This window comes from Glycine soja, chromosome 16 (assembly GCF_004193775.1).
Source record: "Glycine soja cultivar W05 chromosome 16, ASM419377v2, whole genome shotgun sequence".
Classification (NCBI taxonomy): Eukaryota; Viridiplantae; Streptophyta; class Magnoliopsida; order Fabales; family Fabaceae; genus Glycine; species Glycine soja.
The window spans coordinates 5,439,007-5,459,757 of record NC_041017.1 but is presented as its reverse complement, the minus strand read 5'-3'; the positions used below and the strand labels follow the sequence as shown (position 1 = coordinate 5,459,757).

The following is a 20,751-nucleotide window of genomic DNA, read 5'->3' as shown; positions in this document are numbered from 1 at the left end:
GAGTAGTCTCACCAAAGCAGTGACTAATTTTATTAAGATCATGAGCACACATAATATAAATATTCTTTTCTAACATGGTTTGTTCCATACTCAAAGTCAGGATTCAAACCTTATATCATTTAATTAAAGAACATAAGCCGCTACTCATACGTATATCAACTGTTGTTGATATAAAATAGTTTAGTATGATTCAAATTTGATTATACATTTAAATTGAACCAAATTAAATCATAAATTATTTTTATGTTTAATATAAATAATTATTTTTATCTAAAAAATCAAATCAAATTAAATTCATTTTTGTATAGCAATATGTTAGTAGTACAAGTAACACATCTCCTATTTGTTTACTTAAGTCTCCACTCTTCCAATTTTCCTTCACATTTACATTCACTTTCATTTGTATATATAATCTCTTCTAATAAAGTGGTAAACTTCGCACTCCTTTAGCATTCATGTGATATATATCCTCTTATATATGCTTTTAAATTTTAACTTCAACTGAATGATCTATTGATCTATAATTGAATATAAAAATCAATTTCAAATATATATTTATTTTAAAAATGTAAATATGTTCCTAATAACACATATGAGATATTATCTTATATTTTTAATATTAACTAAACGACTTAATTAATTTAACTTTTTTGTTGTTTAATCTATCATTTTTAATATCTTTAGTTCTAACTTGAATTTAAGTATTTTTAAGTATGAATATATTAGCAACTTACCTTTAAGAAACTAAATTAAAACTTATTAACATATATACTCCATTTATATAGTAACTGGATTATATATTAACAAATCATGAGTGTTAATACACTTTGGAAGTCTTTAAACAAATCTAAAATTATAACTTCATAACATATACTCAATAATCTCTCACACACATATAATTTAATTGATTTAGATAAATTAATAATAATAATAATAATAATAACTACTGCATGAGATCAATGAAATTATTTTAAAAAATATATTGATATAATTTTTTTTAAAAGTGACTTTCGAATTTGTTTTTTTTTTATCAATCCAAACTTGCTGTTTGTGTATGACATGATTATTAATCTTTAGTTGACCAGGCAAAGGTTTAAGATGTTAGACAGTCTAGTCAATGAAATTAATTATATATTTATATATGTATGTTTGTGAAGCTACTTAGAGAAAGAAAGAAAAAATAAACCTCATTTGATAGAACACTTTTAAGACTATTTGGAAAAAAAAAAAAAAAACTGTTCGAACATATATACTAGCAGAGTTTAAACAAATTAAAGTTGTTTACCAGCACTACACTCTAGCTAACTTCAGTTTTTCAAAACATACAAGGAATCCAATCGTCACGAGTATGGGTTTGCAAAAATTAAAGCCTAAAAAACGTTGTTACTTAATGAGAAAATCCACGGCCCCAGGAAAAAAAAAAAACTTGACGAGTTCAGGTACGGTGCTTGCGTTGAACGTGCTTTGATGGCTACACATAACGTGGATAGATTGATATTGACTAATTAAGAAAAAAAGAGCAAAACGAGAAACGGAAAAATCAATTCCACACCTAATCTCTGAATTAAAAAAAAAAATAGTCATTTTAAGTGGTGGTGATATTTGAATTAAATTTTGAAGACGATGACATAGGACCCATATGTCAAACCTTGCAATGGATAAATAAATCTCAGATTGGTTAAGGCGTCAAAATCATGTAGTAACTACTAATGAACATATACTGTAAGATTGCACGCATTGATTTGCAATTAGCAATTAATATTCAACATAAAATAAATCAATTATTTAATTGAAACCCATATGTGTATATTTTCTGAATTTTGAAGTGAAGGTTTATATGGTTATAAAAAAAATCAAATAACAACATTATAAGAGAAATTCGTGAGTATACCAACGTCTTTAATTAGTTCAAGTGACAAGAAACTTGACTTTCTTTAAGATATCATGCTTGAATCTTTAAAATGGAAAAATTAATTAAAGTGCTTATGGTACTTAAAATTTTACCCTTTCAAATGACTTCATTCAACTACCATATAAATTTCCAATAGAACTTGATTAGCAATACAAGATGGTAAATCACCGAAGTGATGGGGACTAATAACAAAAGAACTCGATGCTCTAGCCAAACTATGAGCAACATAGTTTGCTTATCGCCTTACAAAACAAACGCTGAAATTTGTTAACTTATTTAGGGTTATACGACAATGTGAGACAATGATTTCCAATTTGTTAAATTTGTGAAATTTTGAAGAAGAAAAAAAGAGATTGAAAATAATGTTGCCATGTAACATATATATCTTCCTACATAACAAAAACTTCTTATATAATAATATAATTAATTGATTCCAATAACGCCCAATCTGGAAAATTCAAAAGAGTAAGTTTCCCATTGGCAAGTTAAAGTGACCTCTACTTGGACCAATTAAGGCAGCTTCCAAGCCATATATTATACATGACAAGGTTTGGGGTAACCGCGTAATCAACTTTGTCTAATTCTTTTTTTTCTTTTTATCATGACTTAAATTATAATGTATATCCCACTGGGATACTAGCTTCCTTAACCACACGGAATATAAAACACGAGGATATATATATATAATAGAGTTGTGGAGACGTTTAGCTATATATAGCTTGTTAGCCAGAAGGGGGAATGGAGAAAAGCATGAGGATGGTATTAATGGCTTTGTTGGCTTTCACGATGCTTTTATCTAAGGGTGAAGGCCAATTAGTAGAGAATTTCTACAGTTTATCTTGTCCAAACGTGGAATCCATCGTGAAACAAGCAGTGACTAACAAGTTTACACAGACCATTACAACTGGACAAGCAACTCTGCGTCTCTTTTTCCATGATTGCTTTGTTGAGGTGTGTTCTTCAATTCTTATAATGTTTCTTTATTTCTTCACTTGTGTACTCGTGTGTATATGATATGATTTTTCAGTTTCAAGTTTTGTTTTTATAAAAAAAATATATACATTCATCATGGTCGATTAAAGGATAAAACAATTAAAACATAAACTTTAAGCCCTTTAACAAAAATATATTTCCTTTTAGTTTTTATAAAGCACAAAATGTCGCATTTATTAGAAAAAAAAAGACTATTTTTTATTAAAAATAAAATTTTTACCTTAAAATTTATTTTAAATCTCATTTGACATTAGGTCAGCCCTAGCTCCATATCTATGGTTGTTCGTTTCCTTCCTCTGATAATGAGCATGCATTTTCTAGACATGATAGTTTCCCTGAGTTTGCTCTCTCTCTCTTTTAAAATTTCATATATGAAGTTGAACTTTCAAAATATATGATCGTGACTTTTCTGGCTGGTGGAGGCTTATTCTTCTTTTTGCAATTTCGCTTGGAATGGTAATATGGTATGCGCCACTTTCTATTCTGTGTGTGGAAATAATAATGATAATATGATGCGAGTGAGACCTAGAAGCTGTTTGGATAAGCTTTTTAAATATTTCTAAAAGAAGAAAATAAAAAAAAATATAAACTTTTTTATAAGTAAAAATAAGTTTTCTATTAATTAATTTTTAAAAATTCATTAATATAATTTCTTTAAAAGATGAGATCTATAAATTAACTAATAATTAGTTAATGAAAAATTCATTTTAGTTAATGAAAAAACTCATTTCATTTTCTTTTTTTTTATTTTCTTCTTTCCAAACAGACCCGTAGTCACATACCACACACAACTTCACGCCTTTGGTGCCTACCTAGATTATTAAAAAAATAAAAAATCATTGACTACGAGGTATATGCGACAATCCTATTAGTTGATGTGTTGTTAACTTTTGACCAGCTACAGTTATCACAGGAACATGCTAAAAACATTGATCAAGAACCCATTCTATTTCATTCAGGAAATAAAATTACAGCAATGTTAACCAAAAGGGCAATTAAACATGAGATCCACAAAATTGGTGATTGTGAAAATTGGCTTGACTATTCTTATGAAAAATGAATTTTGATGGTGTAGGGTTGTGATGCCTCAGTGATAATCTCGTCGCCAAATGGGGACGCAGAGAAGGATGCAGAGGAGAATATTTCACTACCAGGAGATGGGTTTGACACTGTCATCAAGGCAAAGCAAGCAGTGGAATCTTCATGTCCTGGAGTGGTTTCATGTGCAGACATTTTGGCACTTGCTACCAGAGACGTTATAGGCTTGGTAAGCAAATATTAATTATTAATTTAACATACATATACCCCAAAAGTAAAATCAATTCATTTCATTAATTTAAAGTTTAAAACGATAAGAGTTTGTCTTTTTATGTTTACCATCTGCTGCAAGAATTTGACTACATCGATCCGTTCTCCAATTCTCTGGCAATGCATCATCAAGTTTTCTTTTTTTTATTAAGAATATTTACACATTCTTTCATATTCCCTCTTCAACACTTGCTCTGATATTCAATGAAATTTTATGTTATCCTTACGTAATGATAGAGATTTTGCCCAATAGTAGAAGAAATGTTTTGTAAAAGTAAACAAAAAATTATTACGAGTGCATGTTATATTAAATTCGGCCCTATCCACATCTAACTCAATCAGGATATATTAGTAATTTAGTCATTATCGAACTGGTTAAATCACGTTATAATAGTATTTAAGTATGTTATATATATAATGATCAAAATTATTTTTTTCTGCTAATCATTACACTATTATATATAAATTTGGTCCAAATATAAAAATGTATATAAAGATTTTTATATTATCGTTTATCAACTAATTAAAACTTAATTAAGAAATATATAATTTTCAAAATAGTTATTAAAAAAATTGATGATTTTATCATATATGATAAAGGAGAAAATTGATTTTGAACCCTCAAAATATTTTGAAATTTAGATTAATTTAATCCCATAAAGTCAATTCATTTCATTAATTTAAAGTTAAAATAGTATGATTTTTATGTTTGCACTATCATTTAATAATGTGGTACACGAATTTGACTACATCCGGTGGTTGTCCAATTCTGTAGCAACACATCATTAAGTTTTCTTTTTGTTAATATAATTACACACTCTTTCATTTTCTCTCTCTTCAACACTTAGTTCTCTGCATGATATTAAATGAAAATTTTGTTATCCTTACGTAATGATAAGAGATTTTGCCCAATAGTAGAAGAAATGTTTTACAAAGTAAAAAAAGAAATTATATTGTGAGCATTATTAAATTCGGCCAGATCAACATCTAACTCAACCAGGATATTATTATTAGTAATTAAGTCATTAATCAAACTGGTTAAACCACTATATATATAATGCTAAAAATACATTTTTTCTGATGAGTGGCTGCTAAATATTAAACTATTATTTATAAAATTGGTTCAATCATAAAAACTAATTAAGATTTTTATATTATTAACTAATTAGAAATTCTGAAATAAAAACTAATTAGAAATTAAGAAACATATATGTTTCAAAATAATTACTATAAAACATATATTCAATGTGGACGTACAATACTTTAAATTTAAATTGAATGTCAAATATTTATATAGTTAACAAATAATAACACTTGTGTTGGTGACTTTAAAACTATCTCAGCTTGGAGGTCCTTCATTCAACGTAGAGCTTGGACGCAAAGACGGGCTTATTTCCAAGGCATCAAGTGTAGAAGGAAACCTTCCGAAAGCAAACTTCAATTTGGACCAACTCAACGCGCTTTTCTCAAAGCACGGCCTCAGCCAAACGGACATGATAGCGTTATCTGGGGCCCACACAGTGGGCTTCTCGCACTGTGACCAGTTCGCGAACCGTTTATATTCCTTCTCGTCCTCCAACACGGTGGACCCCACTCTGGACCCCAGTTACGCCCAGGACCTAATGGCGGGGTGCCCTAGGAACCCCGACCCCACTGTAGCGGTTGCCCTGGACCCACAATCCCCTGCGGCCTTCGACAACTTGTATTACCAAAACCTGCTGTCGGGGAAAGGGTTGCTAACCTCAGACCAGGTTCTGTTCGAGGATGCCACGTCACAACCAACTGTTGTTAGGTTCGCCAACAACGTTGCGGATTTTAACGATGCCTTTGTCGCAGCCATCAGGAAGCTTGCAAGGGTTGGGGTCAAGACTGGGAATGATGGAGAGATTCGGAGAGATTGCACCACATTCAATTCTTGAATCATATTACTTTAACCTATAAGAAATAAGTTTTAGCATAAAATATACTAAATTTTGTTTCATATATATAAATATATGGGTTAATTTCTGAAAGTGGATATTGATATATTGTTTAATAATGTTTCAATTGTGTTTGATGAACAAACAAGGTTCAGGTACGTTTTTTTTATTCTGCAATGTGGATGTACGTACGTTTTGAAATGTATTATTTAGGTATATGCATGTACATGCATGTGAAATCTTAATAGTCTTGATAATCTATATATTATATGATTGCCAAGATTTGCTAAATACGACATTAGTTTTGACTATATATGTTGAATATAATGCATCGGGCTAGAGGACCTAAAACATAAAATGCAACCAATGTAAGGAGCTGAGTGCTTCTATAGACATTGAAACAATATAAGTACTTGAAATTTAAATGCAATGGACACGAACACCTGAAATGTACACAAAGACCCGAAGTTTAAGTGCAATGAGTGCCAGCACCCGTAATGTAAATGCAATATTAGAGAATAGCACCAGTAATGTAAATAGACTATCTTTTCGTTTGTTTTAGTATATTCTTTCATTCTAGCTAGCAGTTATATCTTTCTCAACTCTTTATGCTTCTCGATCTTATGAATAATTCTATGAAAGTTCTTTCTTATTCTCTCACATTATTGCTATGATTCCTGATATATGATGAATTTTCTAGACGTATAATAGTTTCTTAATTTCTATTTTAACTACTCTCTCAGTTAAATTTCATACATGAAATTGAACTTTCCTTAATTTCTTCATTTCCTTCCTCTGACGAGCATGCATTTTCTAGACAATAGTTTTCTTCTATTTACTCAATTAAATTTCATATATGAAATTGAACTTTCCTTAATTTGTTCATTAATTTTCTTCCTCTGATGAGCATGCATTTTCTAGACTTAATAGTTCTCTTCGATTTACTCTTTCACTGTGTTAAATTTTATGGATGAAGTTGAAATTTCCACATATGATCGAGACATCTATGGCTACGGTGGAGGCTTAATTATTCGTTTTTATCCATGTTAATCCGGATTAATTATATTATCCACTGGAATTTTTTGCAATATCGCCTCTGGAATGGCAACAAAGAAAGTCCAAGCACTGACAAGTTAGGAAAATAACAAAGAAAGTCCAATATAGTTCCACTTTAGGAAAATAACAAGTTAGCCCAAATTAAATATAACCTTTCAGCCTAAGGAGATTTTCTTCCAGCACTGAGCATATTTCTTCCTGCACCCAATATATTTTGGAAAAAATAAAAAATACCCTTACGCCTATACGGATACTCAAACAAATTGATTTAATAGGTTAATTATGTTAAAAAAATAACTAATATCATTATATATTACATTAAAATTTTTAATATATATATAATACACATAAGTTTACATAATAAAATTTGTAATAATTAACTTTAATCTAATAATGTATTTTTTACATATATAAATTTAAAATAAAAATTATAAATTTATATATGTAAAAAAATAGACTCTACTTAAAACTCTATTCGGATGCTGCATGTGCCACCGTTTCTAAAGACCTTCCTTTGGAGACTTTGTCACGATTGTTTACCTCTTTGAAAGAGACTGATATTGAAAGAAATTGAATGCCTTGCTAGTTGTGCTCATTGTGATAAAGGTAGTAAGCACTGTTAGAGAAACGCCGGTTAATGGCAGTTAGTAAACCATTTGTCTTATTGGTTTGATAATGTTAAGGCTCATGTTTTCACCTGCTTTGGTCCCTTGATCACAATTCAGGTGCGTTAATAGGGACAATCCTTTGGAGCATTTCGAAAGCCCAGAATGATTCATTTTGGAATAATATTAGAATTGAGGCTGTTAGGATAGTGTCTTGGGCAAAGCAATTTCTTAATGAGTGGTTTATTACGAGAGTACTAGACCAAGTTTTGATGCCCCGACATCCAGGCCCTCATATTTTTTGTCAAATGCCTCCCCACTAGCTTGATGAAATGTAACATTTGCAGTTATGAATTATGATCATCGAACAAGCTGGGGTTTCTACATCCTAGATGATTTCAGCAGTTTTGTGCTTGCTAAATCCTTTTGGATGCCCACTTGTTTTTACCTGTTTATGAAGGTGAGCTTTTTGGTCTACCCCAAGCTCTCCTATGGGAGGAAGAATTAGACATGTCTCATGTTATCTTCGAATCTGATTATAAGACCATTGCTGATATGATTCATGTTCAAATGTTGTTGCAATCTCTCTCGCAACCCATACTTCAATGTCAAGTTTCTTAGGAGACAAGCTAATTAATGTGATTGCTCATACTCTTGCTAAGGTAGTCACAAATAATACTAGTCCTAGTTTATATCATTCTGCACCTTTTTGTATTTCTGATATCATTCTCAATGAATTAATGAGTTGTTTCCCGTAAGAAAGTAGAAATAAAATAAATAAAAGCAAGGTGTAGATAAACTATCATACAAGCAAAAATGAAACAGAACTTCTGCCTACCAACTGCGGACCTTTAGCCCTAACCCTATCCCCTTATTTGGGGCTTGCTTAGGTTCAGTGCATTTTAAGGCCCCTGGGGCCATAAAAATGGAGTTATTATGTATGGTCATATGGGCCAGCCCATGGGCTCAAGGCTTTATTGGTAAGCGGCCTCAAAAGCCTAACCTCGGGCCTTTTCTTCCTGCACCATGTAAATTTCTTTTACACCTAACACTTTTTTGAATTTTTCTTAGCTAATAGCTCAATTATGTTATAAAATAATTAATGTTTCTATATATAACACTAAAATTTTTAATATATATTTAATGCACATGTAAGTTTACATAATAAATTTTGTGACAATTAATTTTGATCTAATAATGTATTTTTTTACACATATAAATTTTAAATAAAAATAGAAATCTACTTAATATAATAATTATAAAAAAAACTATAATTGAATTTATTAAAAAAACACTAAAAATATTTTTTTAATTTTTTTTAAAATTAGTTTGTACAGATTGACAATCCATATGAATCATGTAAATTACAAATCCATATATTTATTAGCAAGATAATTTTAGAAAATTCAAAAAAGTGTTAAGGTGTAGAAAAAATTTACACTGTACAGGAAGAAAAGATCCTAAGCTCACCGTAGTTGCTCTCAAACTCAATCCCATGTGACTTTTGACAACAATTATTATTGAAACTTGTTCGAGGGATATGATTGTTCACTTTGGACCTAGTGCTATTTACAAATCATGCATCATGGCCTACGGATTTGCGAACAACACTAGGGACTTCAAAGATGTTACACTTTAGAAGAAGTATATTGAACAAGAATGTTGTATTTATTATAGATGTCAATTACCTTGTAAATCTCAATTATCTTCTAAACCTTAATTATGTTTCTCTAATAATCACTTTCTAAAAGTCAAACATTTATCTATTTATTGGACAAGATAAGAGGGCATAGAATGTGATAATTATCTTATCATGTTATAATCGTTATTTGTTGCACTGTTAGGATATGATAGTGTTATAATATTATTTATTCTATCTTATTCTATTTTTTATCGTGACAAGAAGCTAGTTTACAATGGATAGGACATAGGCATGGCAACAGGGCAGGTCGAGATCGACTTTTGCTTACCTCGCTCTCGCCCCACCCCTGCTTATAAAATCCTGTAAAAAATGCATTTTTTCATAAAATGAAAATACAATTTTAAACAACAACCACAACATATTTTTAGATAGTACAAGACAACATAAACTAAACGATACGAAGAAAACATTTAAAAACAAAAGCATGAAAACCCTAACCAAACAAGATTGACAAAATGAAGAAATCAATCCAAATCCAACTGCATAACAAGAATCATCACAAACTAAATTAACAAAATCTGAAATTAAATACCAACAATCTTAACCCTAAAGAAAAATTAACAGTGAAAGAGAGAAGGAGAAACTAAGTTGTGAACATGAAATGGGAAAAAATATGAGATCAAGGCTGACGATGTTCGTGGAGGAGTACAGAGTATGAAAGGGTTGTTGTTGTTGGTCGTGAAGGTGCGACAATGTTGACCTGGGAGGTGCGAAAGGGTTAAGGACCGAGGTGCGAGAGGGTTCCGACTAGCCACGACGGTGTAAGACCATTGTTGTTCACTGCGAAGGTGCGATACGCTTGGTCGTGGAGGCACAACATGCTTGGCCTTGGAGGTGTGACATGTTTGTCCAAGGAGGTGTGACACGATTGGGCGATTGGCCATGGAGGTGCAACATGCGAGAGGGTTGAGGTCTTAAGGAGTGATCGAGAGAGAACGAAGAAGAAGCAAAGTGGTATTGGTATAAGACAATGAGTGAGAGTGAGAATTGAGAAATCAATTTTGAAATTAGGTTTAGGGCTTCAGGTTTTAGTATGTTATATATATATATATCTTTGTAAATTAAGTATTAGTGGGGCGGATATTAATAATCTCATTTCCGACCCCGAACTCGACTTTAGCTGTCGTAGAAAACCTAAACCTAACCCTGATCAACCCGGATTTTTTCCATCAAAATTAGGATGGGTCTCACAGGTTTGAGTTCTATTGTCATGCCTAATAAGACAGGATAAGAGCTTCTCCCTCTATATATACGGTAATAAATTAATTTATATAAGATATATGTATGTATGTATGTATGTATATTATGCAGTAATATATTAATTTAAACAATATATATTATATTTTTTTAATTAGCATATTATCTTATACATATATATACATATATATAATTTAGACACATAAATTTAAATTAAATTATAAATTAAAATATTAAAAATTAAATAGTTATTAAAAACCTTGCATAATTTGTTTATAATAATAAAAAAGTAACTGCATAGATAAAATATAATTTAGTATTTCTTTTGTTTTCATAGTTTATAAAAAATTGTTATAAAAAAATTTAAAAATTATTTTTAGAAAATTACAGATAATTTTATTGTTTTAATGAAATAATATGCATCAAACATTACGTAAAATTAAAGTTTATCATGTTCTTATCATATTATGCTCTTATCTTGAACAAGTCTAATCACTTCATTCTTGGATTTGCAATTTGTCAACTTTCATACTTTTGCCTCTTCAAACAAACATCAAGAATCAATTCCCTATATTATGTGTGAAGATTCTTTCCCTTGATCACCTTCTTACAAATTCTTTTTTTTACAATTCTTACCAACAAAAAATTACAACCTTGAACTCCTACTCCTATAACTATTTTGATGTTCCTCCCACTTCTTTAAACAAGTGTTTATAATCCTAAAACCATAAAAATGAAAAATAAAATATCCTTCCTCATTTAATTCTCAAAGTTTACATTATCGAATTTTGTTAAAATTAAACTATAATAAAATGATAATCAAATTATTCATATTTTTAAATATTTTGAAAGTATGCATTACTTTCATTTTGATATACATAAATAAATGAGATAATAAATATTTTTATATAGATATTGAAATATAATCTATGTTAAAACATTTTGTAATCCAACAATGATTAAAAATTAGAATGGTGTAAGAATAAGAATAATCTCCAATAAAAATATATCTACTATGAATTTAATAATTTTAATTTTTATACATGATCAATGTAAAAAAATTATATTATCAAAAAATAAAAATTATTATTTATTTAATTTTAAGATGATTATTTTAAAAATCAACAAATGATTTGTGATTAAATATTTAGATGATAATATAAAAATTCTTTATATTATTAGACTATATACTTTTAGTTTAAATTAAATTATTTTTTAATTTTAAATAATTTTAAAGTAATAATAAAATATATTTTATTTTTTATTTTTTATTTTACATATTTATTAAATTTTAAAATAATCAAATTTGCTTACTTCAATTATTATTTGTTTTTGTTCTCCTTTCCCTTTCCACAGTAGCAGATGATATTTTATTCCGGCTCGTGTTTGGCGTGGTGCAGGGTGATGCCAATAGCGGGCCCAATAATCTTAATGTAAAATACACATCTCATTTCAATTGTCTTTGTTCAATCAATTTTCTTCACCCAAACTCTCTGATTGGTCGGTCCATATATCCATAAAATCCGGTGAGGCTTGATTATAAAATAAGTTTCAATGCCCCAGCCAACTTGTTTAAAGCACGAGCCTATTTAAAGCAATTTTGTTTTAAAACTTAAAAGTAACCCATTAGGAATTGCATTTATCATTTAAATTAATTGCAAAAGTATATAATTTTAATTTTTTGTAAAATTAAAAATATATCTCCTTGATTCTTTATCATAGAAACAAAGTTATTTGGCTTATTTCAAGAACTTTTTTTCCTACACTTGACCCACGTTGTAATGAATGATACATAGGAAGGAAAGTAAATATTGTTTTTGTTTAACATGCGTTTTAAATTTAATGTTAATATGATACAAAAAAATTAATGTTAATATATACTTGTCTTGCATTCTTTTGTCAACCTGGTCAAGTAATCAGATTAATCTATTTCCTAATCATGTGGAACTTTTGGAATAAATTAATGAAAAACGTATAGAAATAATTAATCAACAAACATAAAAAAAAAAATCAATCAATCACCACCTTGCCTTTGTAGGCAAAAGATGCAAGATATTTCTTCGTCTTAATTATTTTTCAATCATTAATTCAAGTGGATAATTTTAAGATATAATAAATTGGTAAAAAAGGTTGTAACTAAAAGTGTGTGTTACTCTAAAACAAAAAAAACTAGAAGTATGTGTGAATTGTGATGATGATTTTTTTAAGGGAGGTAATTTTTAAAATTGTAAGAAGAAATCAATAGTGTTTATTTAAAAAGGTTTTAAAAGTCATGACCACCCCTATAAATAAATCTTGACACAAGAATCATCCAACTTCACTTTTTAAAAAATTATCCTACTAAAAAGAGGGGTTGTGTACTCAAGTTGAATTAAGATGCCATGTAATCAAGTAAAAGAAAGATGAGCGGGTTACTTGAGTGAGTGAGAAAGTGTTTATCATTCTTTTAACTTTTGAGTGGAATACTTGTTTGCAAGGTGACACTATTTTGGGAGAATTTTTCAAGTTTGAACAAAAAATTTGTAATCTTATTTTTTAGTATCATCATAATTAAGATTTTAAACTTCTTAGTGATATGCTAAGGTATTCTTACAAGTTTTGGTCCTTTAGATTGACTATAACACTAATTTTCAGTTGAAGCTTAATTATATTTAAAGTTCTTTATCCCTCCCCAAAGAATGTATTCTTATTTGAAATAGTAAAATACTTTTGAGACGATTTCATATTATTTAACAAGTGTTAAACTGTGTTTAATGGCCATGCATTAATAATATAAAATAATTATCATTCAATCATAAATTATTGTTGATATAATTTTTTTAAATAGTTAAGATAAAAGTCAATAAACTTATCCTATATGATTAAGGATGAGATTTGAAAATTTTAATTGAAGGATAAATTGTTCAAAATGTTAATTCCAAATTTTCAACAATTAATTCAGATGAATATTTTTGCAATATAATAAATTGATAAATGAAATATAGTAAATATTAGTGTGTATTTTTTTAATAGGCAATTATTAGTATGAGTACCACGATAATTTCCGAAAGAGATGACTCTTAGTATGGTAAGAAGCATGAATCAGTATTTATTCAACAAGTCTTTAGAAAGTCTATCACTACTGTAAGTAAAAGTTCTTATACAAGAAAAATCAATTTAAAAAGGTGATAATGTTAATAAAGATTCTTGATATTAGAAATATCAACTAACTTAAAGAGGTGATCATGTATCCGAATAATAAAAGTTATGAGACCTCAAAAGATGTGAGAAAATCTCTTGTGAATGAGATTGTGTATATCATTTTTGTAACTTCTAGATAGAAAGGTCAGATTTATTAAATGATACACTATTTGGAAAGGAAAAAAAATCAAGCGTGCTCAAAAAATCTTGGTTAAAATAGTAAAATATTTGTTTAAGACGTGTTAAGAGTTTTTTTTTTTCAAACAATTTTAAACCCGTGACATACTGTATCAGATGCAGCACAATCTTTAGCACTAGTTGACAGATGCTGCAAATAAAAAATCGTCACGATATATATATATATATATATATATATATATATATATATATATATATATATATAAAGACTCTACCTAATCATAGTCTTTCAATGATGATACTTGTGGAATATCCCATCAAAATTTTTAATAAAAAAAATACAGTACATAATCTTAGGACTACCACTAACGAGAACAGCTTCTTTTGCTTTCTTAGCAACAAAACAAGTGAAATATTTTGCAATACCTCTGAGTGTCAAATTTCAATGCCAATCAAACTTTTACTTGCAAAAGGAAAGAATATAACACAACAAAAATGGAAAAGAATACACAGATTTGACAAAACACACTTTTTTTTTCTCCTTTTGTTTTGAGTAAAATTATCCCTTCTTTGGCTTTCCACACTCACTGGAGACGGATTCAGATCAGATGATTGGCTCAGCTTCTTCAATCATTCTTGAATTAAAATCAGCAACACTGATTTCTCAAGTATACAGACACCAAAATACACAGCCCAAACTCTCATAATCGAAGTCTGCTAGAAGAAGCTTTTCCATATAGGTTGGCATAAACAATTCTTGTTCTTAACACCAGAACCATGCATAGGCCTGCTCCAACAACGCATAATCCTGCCATGATCATGGATGTTAGGAAAAAGCATACGGAACCTTCGCACTTTAGAGGCTCACTGGCATTCAGCACTTGCAAAATCATATTTTGGCGATGTTGTTTCTCTGCTTCAGCATCATAGATGGTGCTGGCAATGAGACTAGAGAAAACCAGGGTTCCTGCAGGGTTTGCTATAGTAATGAAATTGTACAAAGCACCAAAGTTTCTCAAACCAAACAACTCTGAGGCTGTAGCTGGAACAATTGCCCAATGAGCTCCATAACCAAGTCCAACTAGTAACGTGCCAACATACATTGACCCTGGCCATCCCATACCAAGGAAAACATGCCCAAGAGTCATAATGAGTTGAAATACAGCCAATGCAACTGGCCTTGGATATGCATGATCCCTGCTCAAGAAAAAAACACAACGAAATTTGAAATCAAATAAGTAGTTATGTTAGATACATCGTACACCTAAATATTTATATCACGTTTGTCATGTATGATAAGATTATTAACTTTTGTATAATTGCTATAAAAATTGATTGACCGTGTAAAAAGCATAATAAGCTGAATTAAACATGCAATCAATGTATAAACTGATTTTTTTTACCTCACAACAAGCTCAGATATGTAACCTCCTCCGACACGGCCAAGGAAGTTCCAAATACTGATCATGGAAACAAATATATGTGCATTGTCGAATCCTAGAGACTGGCTCATCTGACCCAGATTGTCGATTACAGTCAATCCGGATCCAGAACCCATGATCATGGAAATGAAAAGAAGCCAAAAGTCTGCTTTGATCAATGCTTGTGTCAAGGTGAAATCTTCCCCTCTGTGTGGTCCTCTCCTTCTCTTAACCCTCACTGCTCCTTCTGCAGCTGCTTGGAGCAGTCTTTGTTGCAAGTGCGCGATACGTTTCTGCCTCTCTGATGCAGGGAGCATGTCCACTTCCTTAGGCTTCTCATCTTCCAACTCGCTCAGTATCACTTCATCAGAATCCAGCTGAGATTTCCCTGCTTCTTTATTCTGTGGTGGTGGAAGAAGTGCCTCTTCCTCCGGATGCCTTTGCTCTGGGCCAAAAGTCAATGTAATGGGAATAACAATTGGGACAAGGAGGATCAACAAGAGAACCCCTGTGAATATTGAGATTACAGTTTCACTCACTTCAACCAAATCTTGGACAACCATGACTCCCAACAAATATGCAGCCAACAGGAGGCACACACCATAGATCAATGTGAAGCATTTTCCATCTGATGGCCTAACTTGTTTGTGACCTCCAACAGGCCTAACAATGAACATAAGACCTATTCCTACCAATGATGGACCAACAGCAACCATAAATATTAATGATGCTTGATTAGGGGAATGGAACAGTGCATATATCTGAGTCAAGATTGCACCACTCAACCCAGCAAAGCCCTTTAGAATTCCCACCACAGGACCCCGGCTTTTGGGGAAATTTTGTACACAAGACACCAGAGAAACCGTGTTGAAGTAGGTTTCACCATTTGTTCCAACAAAGATAAGAGCACACATCTGCATGAGAATAACCATTAATCATTTAACTTGGGCATCATGATCATTGGTCAATAAATATCACTAAAAGACATCTCTTAATGAGATAAAGGTACTTGTTGATTTTCTTATGATTATATTGTCATGAAATATACATTTTGAACATAACATATTAACAGGTGTGATGGACATAACACATCAAACAGATTTCAATATTAGAGATAAGGGCATCTCCACAACTTGGTTCTCATCCTCCCTTCTTAATTGGGGTCACTGATACAGTCCAAACTCTGTATTAGTAGACACAACATTTCAAGCACAAGTGTGACTTTTTTATTTATTTATAGGATTCGAAGACATACCAGGAAGTTTATAACAACTTACACATCATACTGAACCAACTGAGTTAGATTCCCTTTGTTATCAAGTGTGATATATATTGTAAAAAAATCTAATAAGAAATGTTGCACAGTGACTATGTTGGGACACTTACTAAAGATTAATGCATATACATGTTCCCAAGAGCAAGCAGTATACCAAAGAACACTACAGAAGAGTCATAGAATACAAAAGAACACTAACAAAAGAAACGGTAGTGTAGAATAAATATTCAAAAGGGAGATCGGTTATGTAAGTTGTCTCTTTGTACTAATTGTTAGAAAATCTGAACAAGATTTGGCATCACGTCACATGTTCGTTTCACATGGGAGACAGCTGACAGCCAAATTCAGTAGAGTGCCGTTTCATTAATTTAAAGTGTCCAGTGTCGTGCAAAACCTTGCAACAACAACAATGTTCTTGTACCCTGTGGCAACGTGCCACATATTTCACACTTCCGTTTCACAATTTTTAAAAGCAGATGGTGACTCATCAATAATCATCATACTGCTAATACCGTAATAGTGATGTTCACCAACCAAATTAGAGAAAAAGAAGTACCCAAATGAAAATTGAGCACCGAAACGGAGCTCTTCACCAACAGATTTTACTATCATGGAAAAATAAAAACAAAAAAGATGAGAAAGGGGAAAATTTTAAGGCAGAAAATGGAATATTCATTTAAAAGGAAGTGTCTGTAAAGTACAAAGCCATTCGATTCTACCAACGCATCCGTCATCTTACTTTTCAATTTGAACAAACAGCCCTTTATTCCGGACATTCTTTTAATAAAAAGGTCGAATTTTAACGTATGGTTACCAAAATCAACCATATGTTAAAATTCACGTAGAACTTCAACTACACATAACCTTGAAGACAGCCCCGCATTTAACATATGGTTACCAAAATCAAATGTATTATAAAATTCAACCTTTTATATCATACGATCCATGTAATCGACTTTGCAAGTAAGATAGAACTTTGTTGTTATTGTTGAAGTTGATTCCGGTGAACAGGAAACCCAGGATCAACCGAATCAAAGAAAGAAATGGTAGAAGAAACTGGAGCAGAACAAAGAGAAAAAAAAAAAACACTCCATTGAACTTTTAAAGCCAGAAAAGAAGAAAAGAAAGAAAAAACGTAAACTTTTCAAGTTCATACCTCATGGTAAATTAAACCCAGAAAAAAATAAACTTAAAAGCTTGCATAAGACATGTTAATCTGATTTGAGGGATCAAACAAAAAACCAAGAGAGAGATAGAGAGAGACAAGATGTTAAGATTGACAGCAACATCGCCTCCCAAACAAAGAGAGTCAAACCACCCCAAATCAGTGAAATCACCAAGCCTGATCACCACCATCCCAAAATGATAAACAAGTAAATCCAATCCAACATGTTTGTTGTTGGTCCAAAAGGGGTGAGTCAGGCTTGCCGACTGACACAGAGACGGAGATTAGTCATCAGCAAAATAATTCCCAACAAACAAATGAAAATTGTTAGATACTCCGTACCAGTAACATGGTAATAAAAAAACAAGATAATCCAAAGAAGGGAGAAGAGAGAGGCACTCACAGCCCAAACAGGCAAGACGGGGACTTGAGAAGTGACAACAAGCCAGACCCAGCCATATCCCACGACGTTCAAAGCAGCGCCGACGAGAAGCGCGCCCCAGATGGGCAAAATCTCGCAGAGCAGGCCCGTCATGAAGCCGACGGCGTCGCCAAGGTCCTTGGCGACGCCGAGCATGGCGAGCTGCTTCTGGTTGTAGCCCAGAGAGCTCTTTATGACGGGCGAAATGCTCCCGAACAAGTACCCGATGCCCGCCCACGACTGCAGCCACATTGCGGCCACGAAAACCAGCCAGCGGCTCTTGTAGAACGACGAGAGCTTCTCCTGTAACACCCCCATGATGATGATGATGAGGGATCAATCATTCACCGAAGAAGACGAAAGAGCTTTGCTTGTGTTTGATCGGTACGAAGAGGAGGAGGATCCTGATATGGTGCAAGAGGCATAGATAAAGCGGAGGAGAGAGAAAAGAAAGGATGCAGAGAGCGACGAAATTGGAGTGGTGGACCAATACGGTGAGCTGGCACGGCTTACTTATTCTCCTCTGTTACTAGTACTACACCTCTGTTACATTTCTCTACACACCCAAATGTATATTTCTTTTCTTCTTTTTTTTTTAGAGAAATTAATATTTCTTCTATTTCATCACTTTTATAAGTTTTTTTTTATCTAAATAATACATCCAAAATATTATTTCCATGAATGATATGCCTTATTATTCAAGGTGAAAAATCAATTTTTCCTAAACCAATTTCTCAGCTTCTGCTTTTTTTTTTCTTAGTTAAGAAATCAATACAAATAAATTAATTATTTATTTAAATAATATATCCAAAATATTATTTACATGGATACTATACTTTATTGTTCAAGATGAGAAATCGATTTTTTCAAATCAATTTTTCACCTTATATTTTCTTTTTTTAGTTAAAAAATCAGTACAAATAAATAAATTATTTATTCAACTAATACATCCAAAATATTATTTACATGGATCTTAATTAAGAAATCAATATAAATAAATTAATTATTTATCCAAATAATACATTCAAAATATTATTTACATGGATAATTCACTTTATTGTTCAAGGTGAGAAATTAGTTTTTTCCAAACCAATTTCTCACCTTGTGCTTTCTTTTCTTAGTTAAGAAATTAGTATAAATAAATTAATTATTTATTTAAATAATACATCCAAAATATTATTTACATGAATGATACACTTTAATATTCAAGGTGAAAATATTATTTACATGGATGATACACTTTATTATTCAAGGTGATAATTTAGTTTTTCCCATTCTGATTTTCACCTTCTACTTTTTCTTTTTCTTTTTCTTAGTTAAGAAATTAATTCCAAAAATTGATTTTTAACTACTTTTTTTTTATTTTTTTTTATATTTTTTTGTGTTATTAATTGTCTATATTTATGTTTTGTTTAAACTCAAAATAATATTATTTTACATATGTTGTTGTTAAATTTTTTGCATATTTTATGTTTTATTATATTTTGAAGAGTTGAAATCATTTGTATTTTCATTTAATTTTATTATTAAAATACATAATTAATCAACAACTTAATTAAAATTAAAAAAATATATTTGACCAACAAGTTGAATTAAACTAAAATATTTAAATTATAAAATAGATATAAAATTACAAACAATAGAACAACATATTTAAATTTGAAACAATATAACGAAAATTTTAAAATACAAACAACATGACATAAACTTACCATTGTTGGATTGAGCCTACACGGTGGAGCATTTGTTTTTTGAATGGCCTGAGATGCAACATATGGAACATCATTTTGGTTGACCCAATTCTCGAATATCCATTTCGGTAAATTGTGAACCATCTTTCCTGGTTGTCGTAGATGTTTTCAATGACATTTTGCTTTGTCAACCATGTTTTCTCGATACGTGGTAGTGTATCCTTCAGTGCTTTTGACATGTGCTATCAAGGCTGGCACTCAATTTGATGGATCATTTTTAATCAACGTGTGGATGCTTTTACTGATGAGCAAATAAGATAATTTTGCATGATTTTGTGAAATTGTTTGATTTGAACATGAATGGAGTTCATAGAGTTTTTCATTTCCTACTTCTTATTTGCAAGGATGTAAGTTGCCTTGCACCTGACAATCAATTTGATGGATCAATTTTAAGAAATTATTATTTCTTAAAATTTCTCAAATTCATTATTATTATCATGGTCATTATTATTACCGTGATCATTGTCATAACTTTCATTATCGTCACCCGTATAATCGTTGTTATCAATGTTTGTGGCAATAATAATTTATGGTGATAATTACAACGATGATCATAGTCATGGTAATGGTGATCTTCATCACGAGGGCTGTGATGGTTTTTGAGATTTTATGGTTATATAACATTTTAATTTGAATTAATTAAAATATTTTAATATTTTAGGTCCTTTTTTTAATCTAACGGTTTATGTTAGTTATTCTCATTCTCA

At 30.8% G+C, this 20,751-nt stretch overlaps 2 protein-coding genes across 2 annotated transcripts; one reads left to right on the top strand and one right to left on the bottom strand.

Annotated features, from left to right (window-relative positions):
* Positions 1 to 2,534: 2,534 nt before the first annotated feature.
* LOC114389482 (peroxidase 55-like) lies at positions 2,535 to 6,440 on the top strand. The gene is made up of 3 exons (XM_028350173.1): positions 2,535 to 2,863; positions 3,981 to 4,172; positions 5,557 to 6,440. The coding sequence occupies exons 1-3, from the start codon at positions 2,651 to 2,653 to the stop codon at positions 6,130 to 6,132; spliced, it is 981 nt and encodes a 326-aa protein (XP_028205974.1). The 5' UTR covers positions 2,535 to 2,650; the 3' UTR covers positions 6,133 to 6,440.
* Positions 6,441 to 14,306: 7,866 nt separating this feature from the next.
* Positions 14,307 to 18,794, bottom strand: LOC114390143 (protein NUCLEAR FUSION DEFECTIVE 4-like). The gene is made up of 3 exons (XM_028350830.1): positions 18,276 to 18,794; positions 15,414 to 16,345; positions 14,307 to 15,207 (listed from the first exon to the last, which is right to left on the bottom strand). The coding sequence occupies exons 1-3, from the start codon at positions 18,609 to 18,611 to the stop codon at positions 14,712 to 14,714; spliced, it is 1,764 nt and encodes a 587-aa protein (XP_028206631.1). The 5' UTR covers positions 18,612 to 18,794; the 3' UTR covers positions 14,307 to 14,711.
* Positions 18,795 to 20,751: the final 1,957 nt, after the last annotated feature.

What these genes read in the sequence shown, in the direction of transcription:
- LOC114389482 (XM_028350173.1), top strand. Translation starts at nt 2,651, where the DNA reads ATGGAGAAAAGCATGAGGATGGTATTAATGGCTTTGTTGGCTTTCACG. An exon ending in TCCATGATTGCTTTGTTGAG is followed by an intron (nt 2,864 to 3,980) that starts GTGTGTTCTTCA and finishes TTGATGGTGTAG; the next exon opens with GGTTGTGATGCCTCAGTGAT. An exon ending in CCAGAGACGTTATAGGCTTG is followed by an intron (nt 4,173 to 5,556) that starts GTAAGCAAATAT and finishes AAACTATCTCAG; the next exon opens with CTTGGAGGTCCTTCATTCAA.
- LOC114390143 (XM_028350830.1), bottom strand. Translation starts at nt 18,611, where the DNA reads ATGGGGGTGTTACAGGAGAAGCTCTCGTCGTTCTACAAGAGCCGCTGG. An exon ending in CCGTCTTGCCTGTTTGGGCT is followed by an intron (nt 16,346 to 18,275) that starts GTGAGTGCCTCT and finishes ATTCTCATGCAG; the next exon opens with ATGTGTGCTCTTATCTTTGT. An exon ending in ATATCTGAGCTTGTTGTGAG is followed by an intron (nt 15,208 to 15,413) that starts GTAAAAAAAATC and finishes TTTCTTGAGCAG; the next exon opens with GGATCATGCATATCCAAGGC.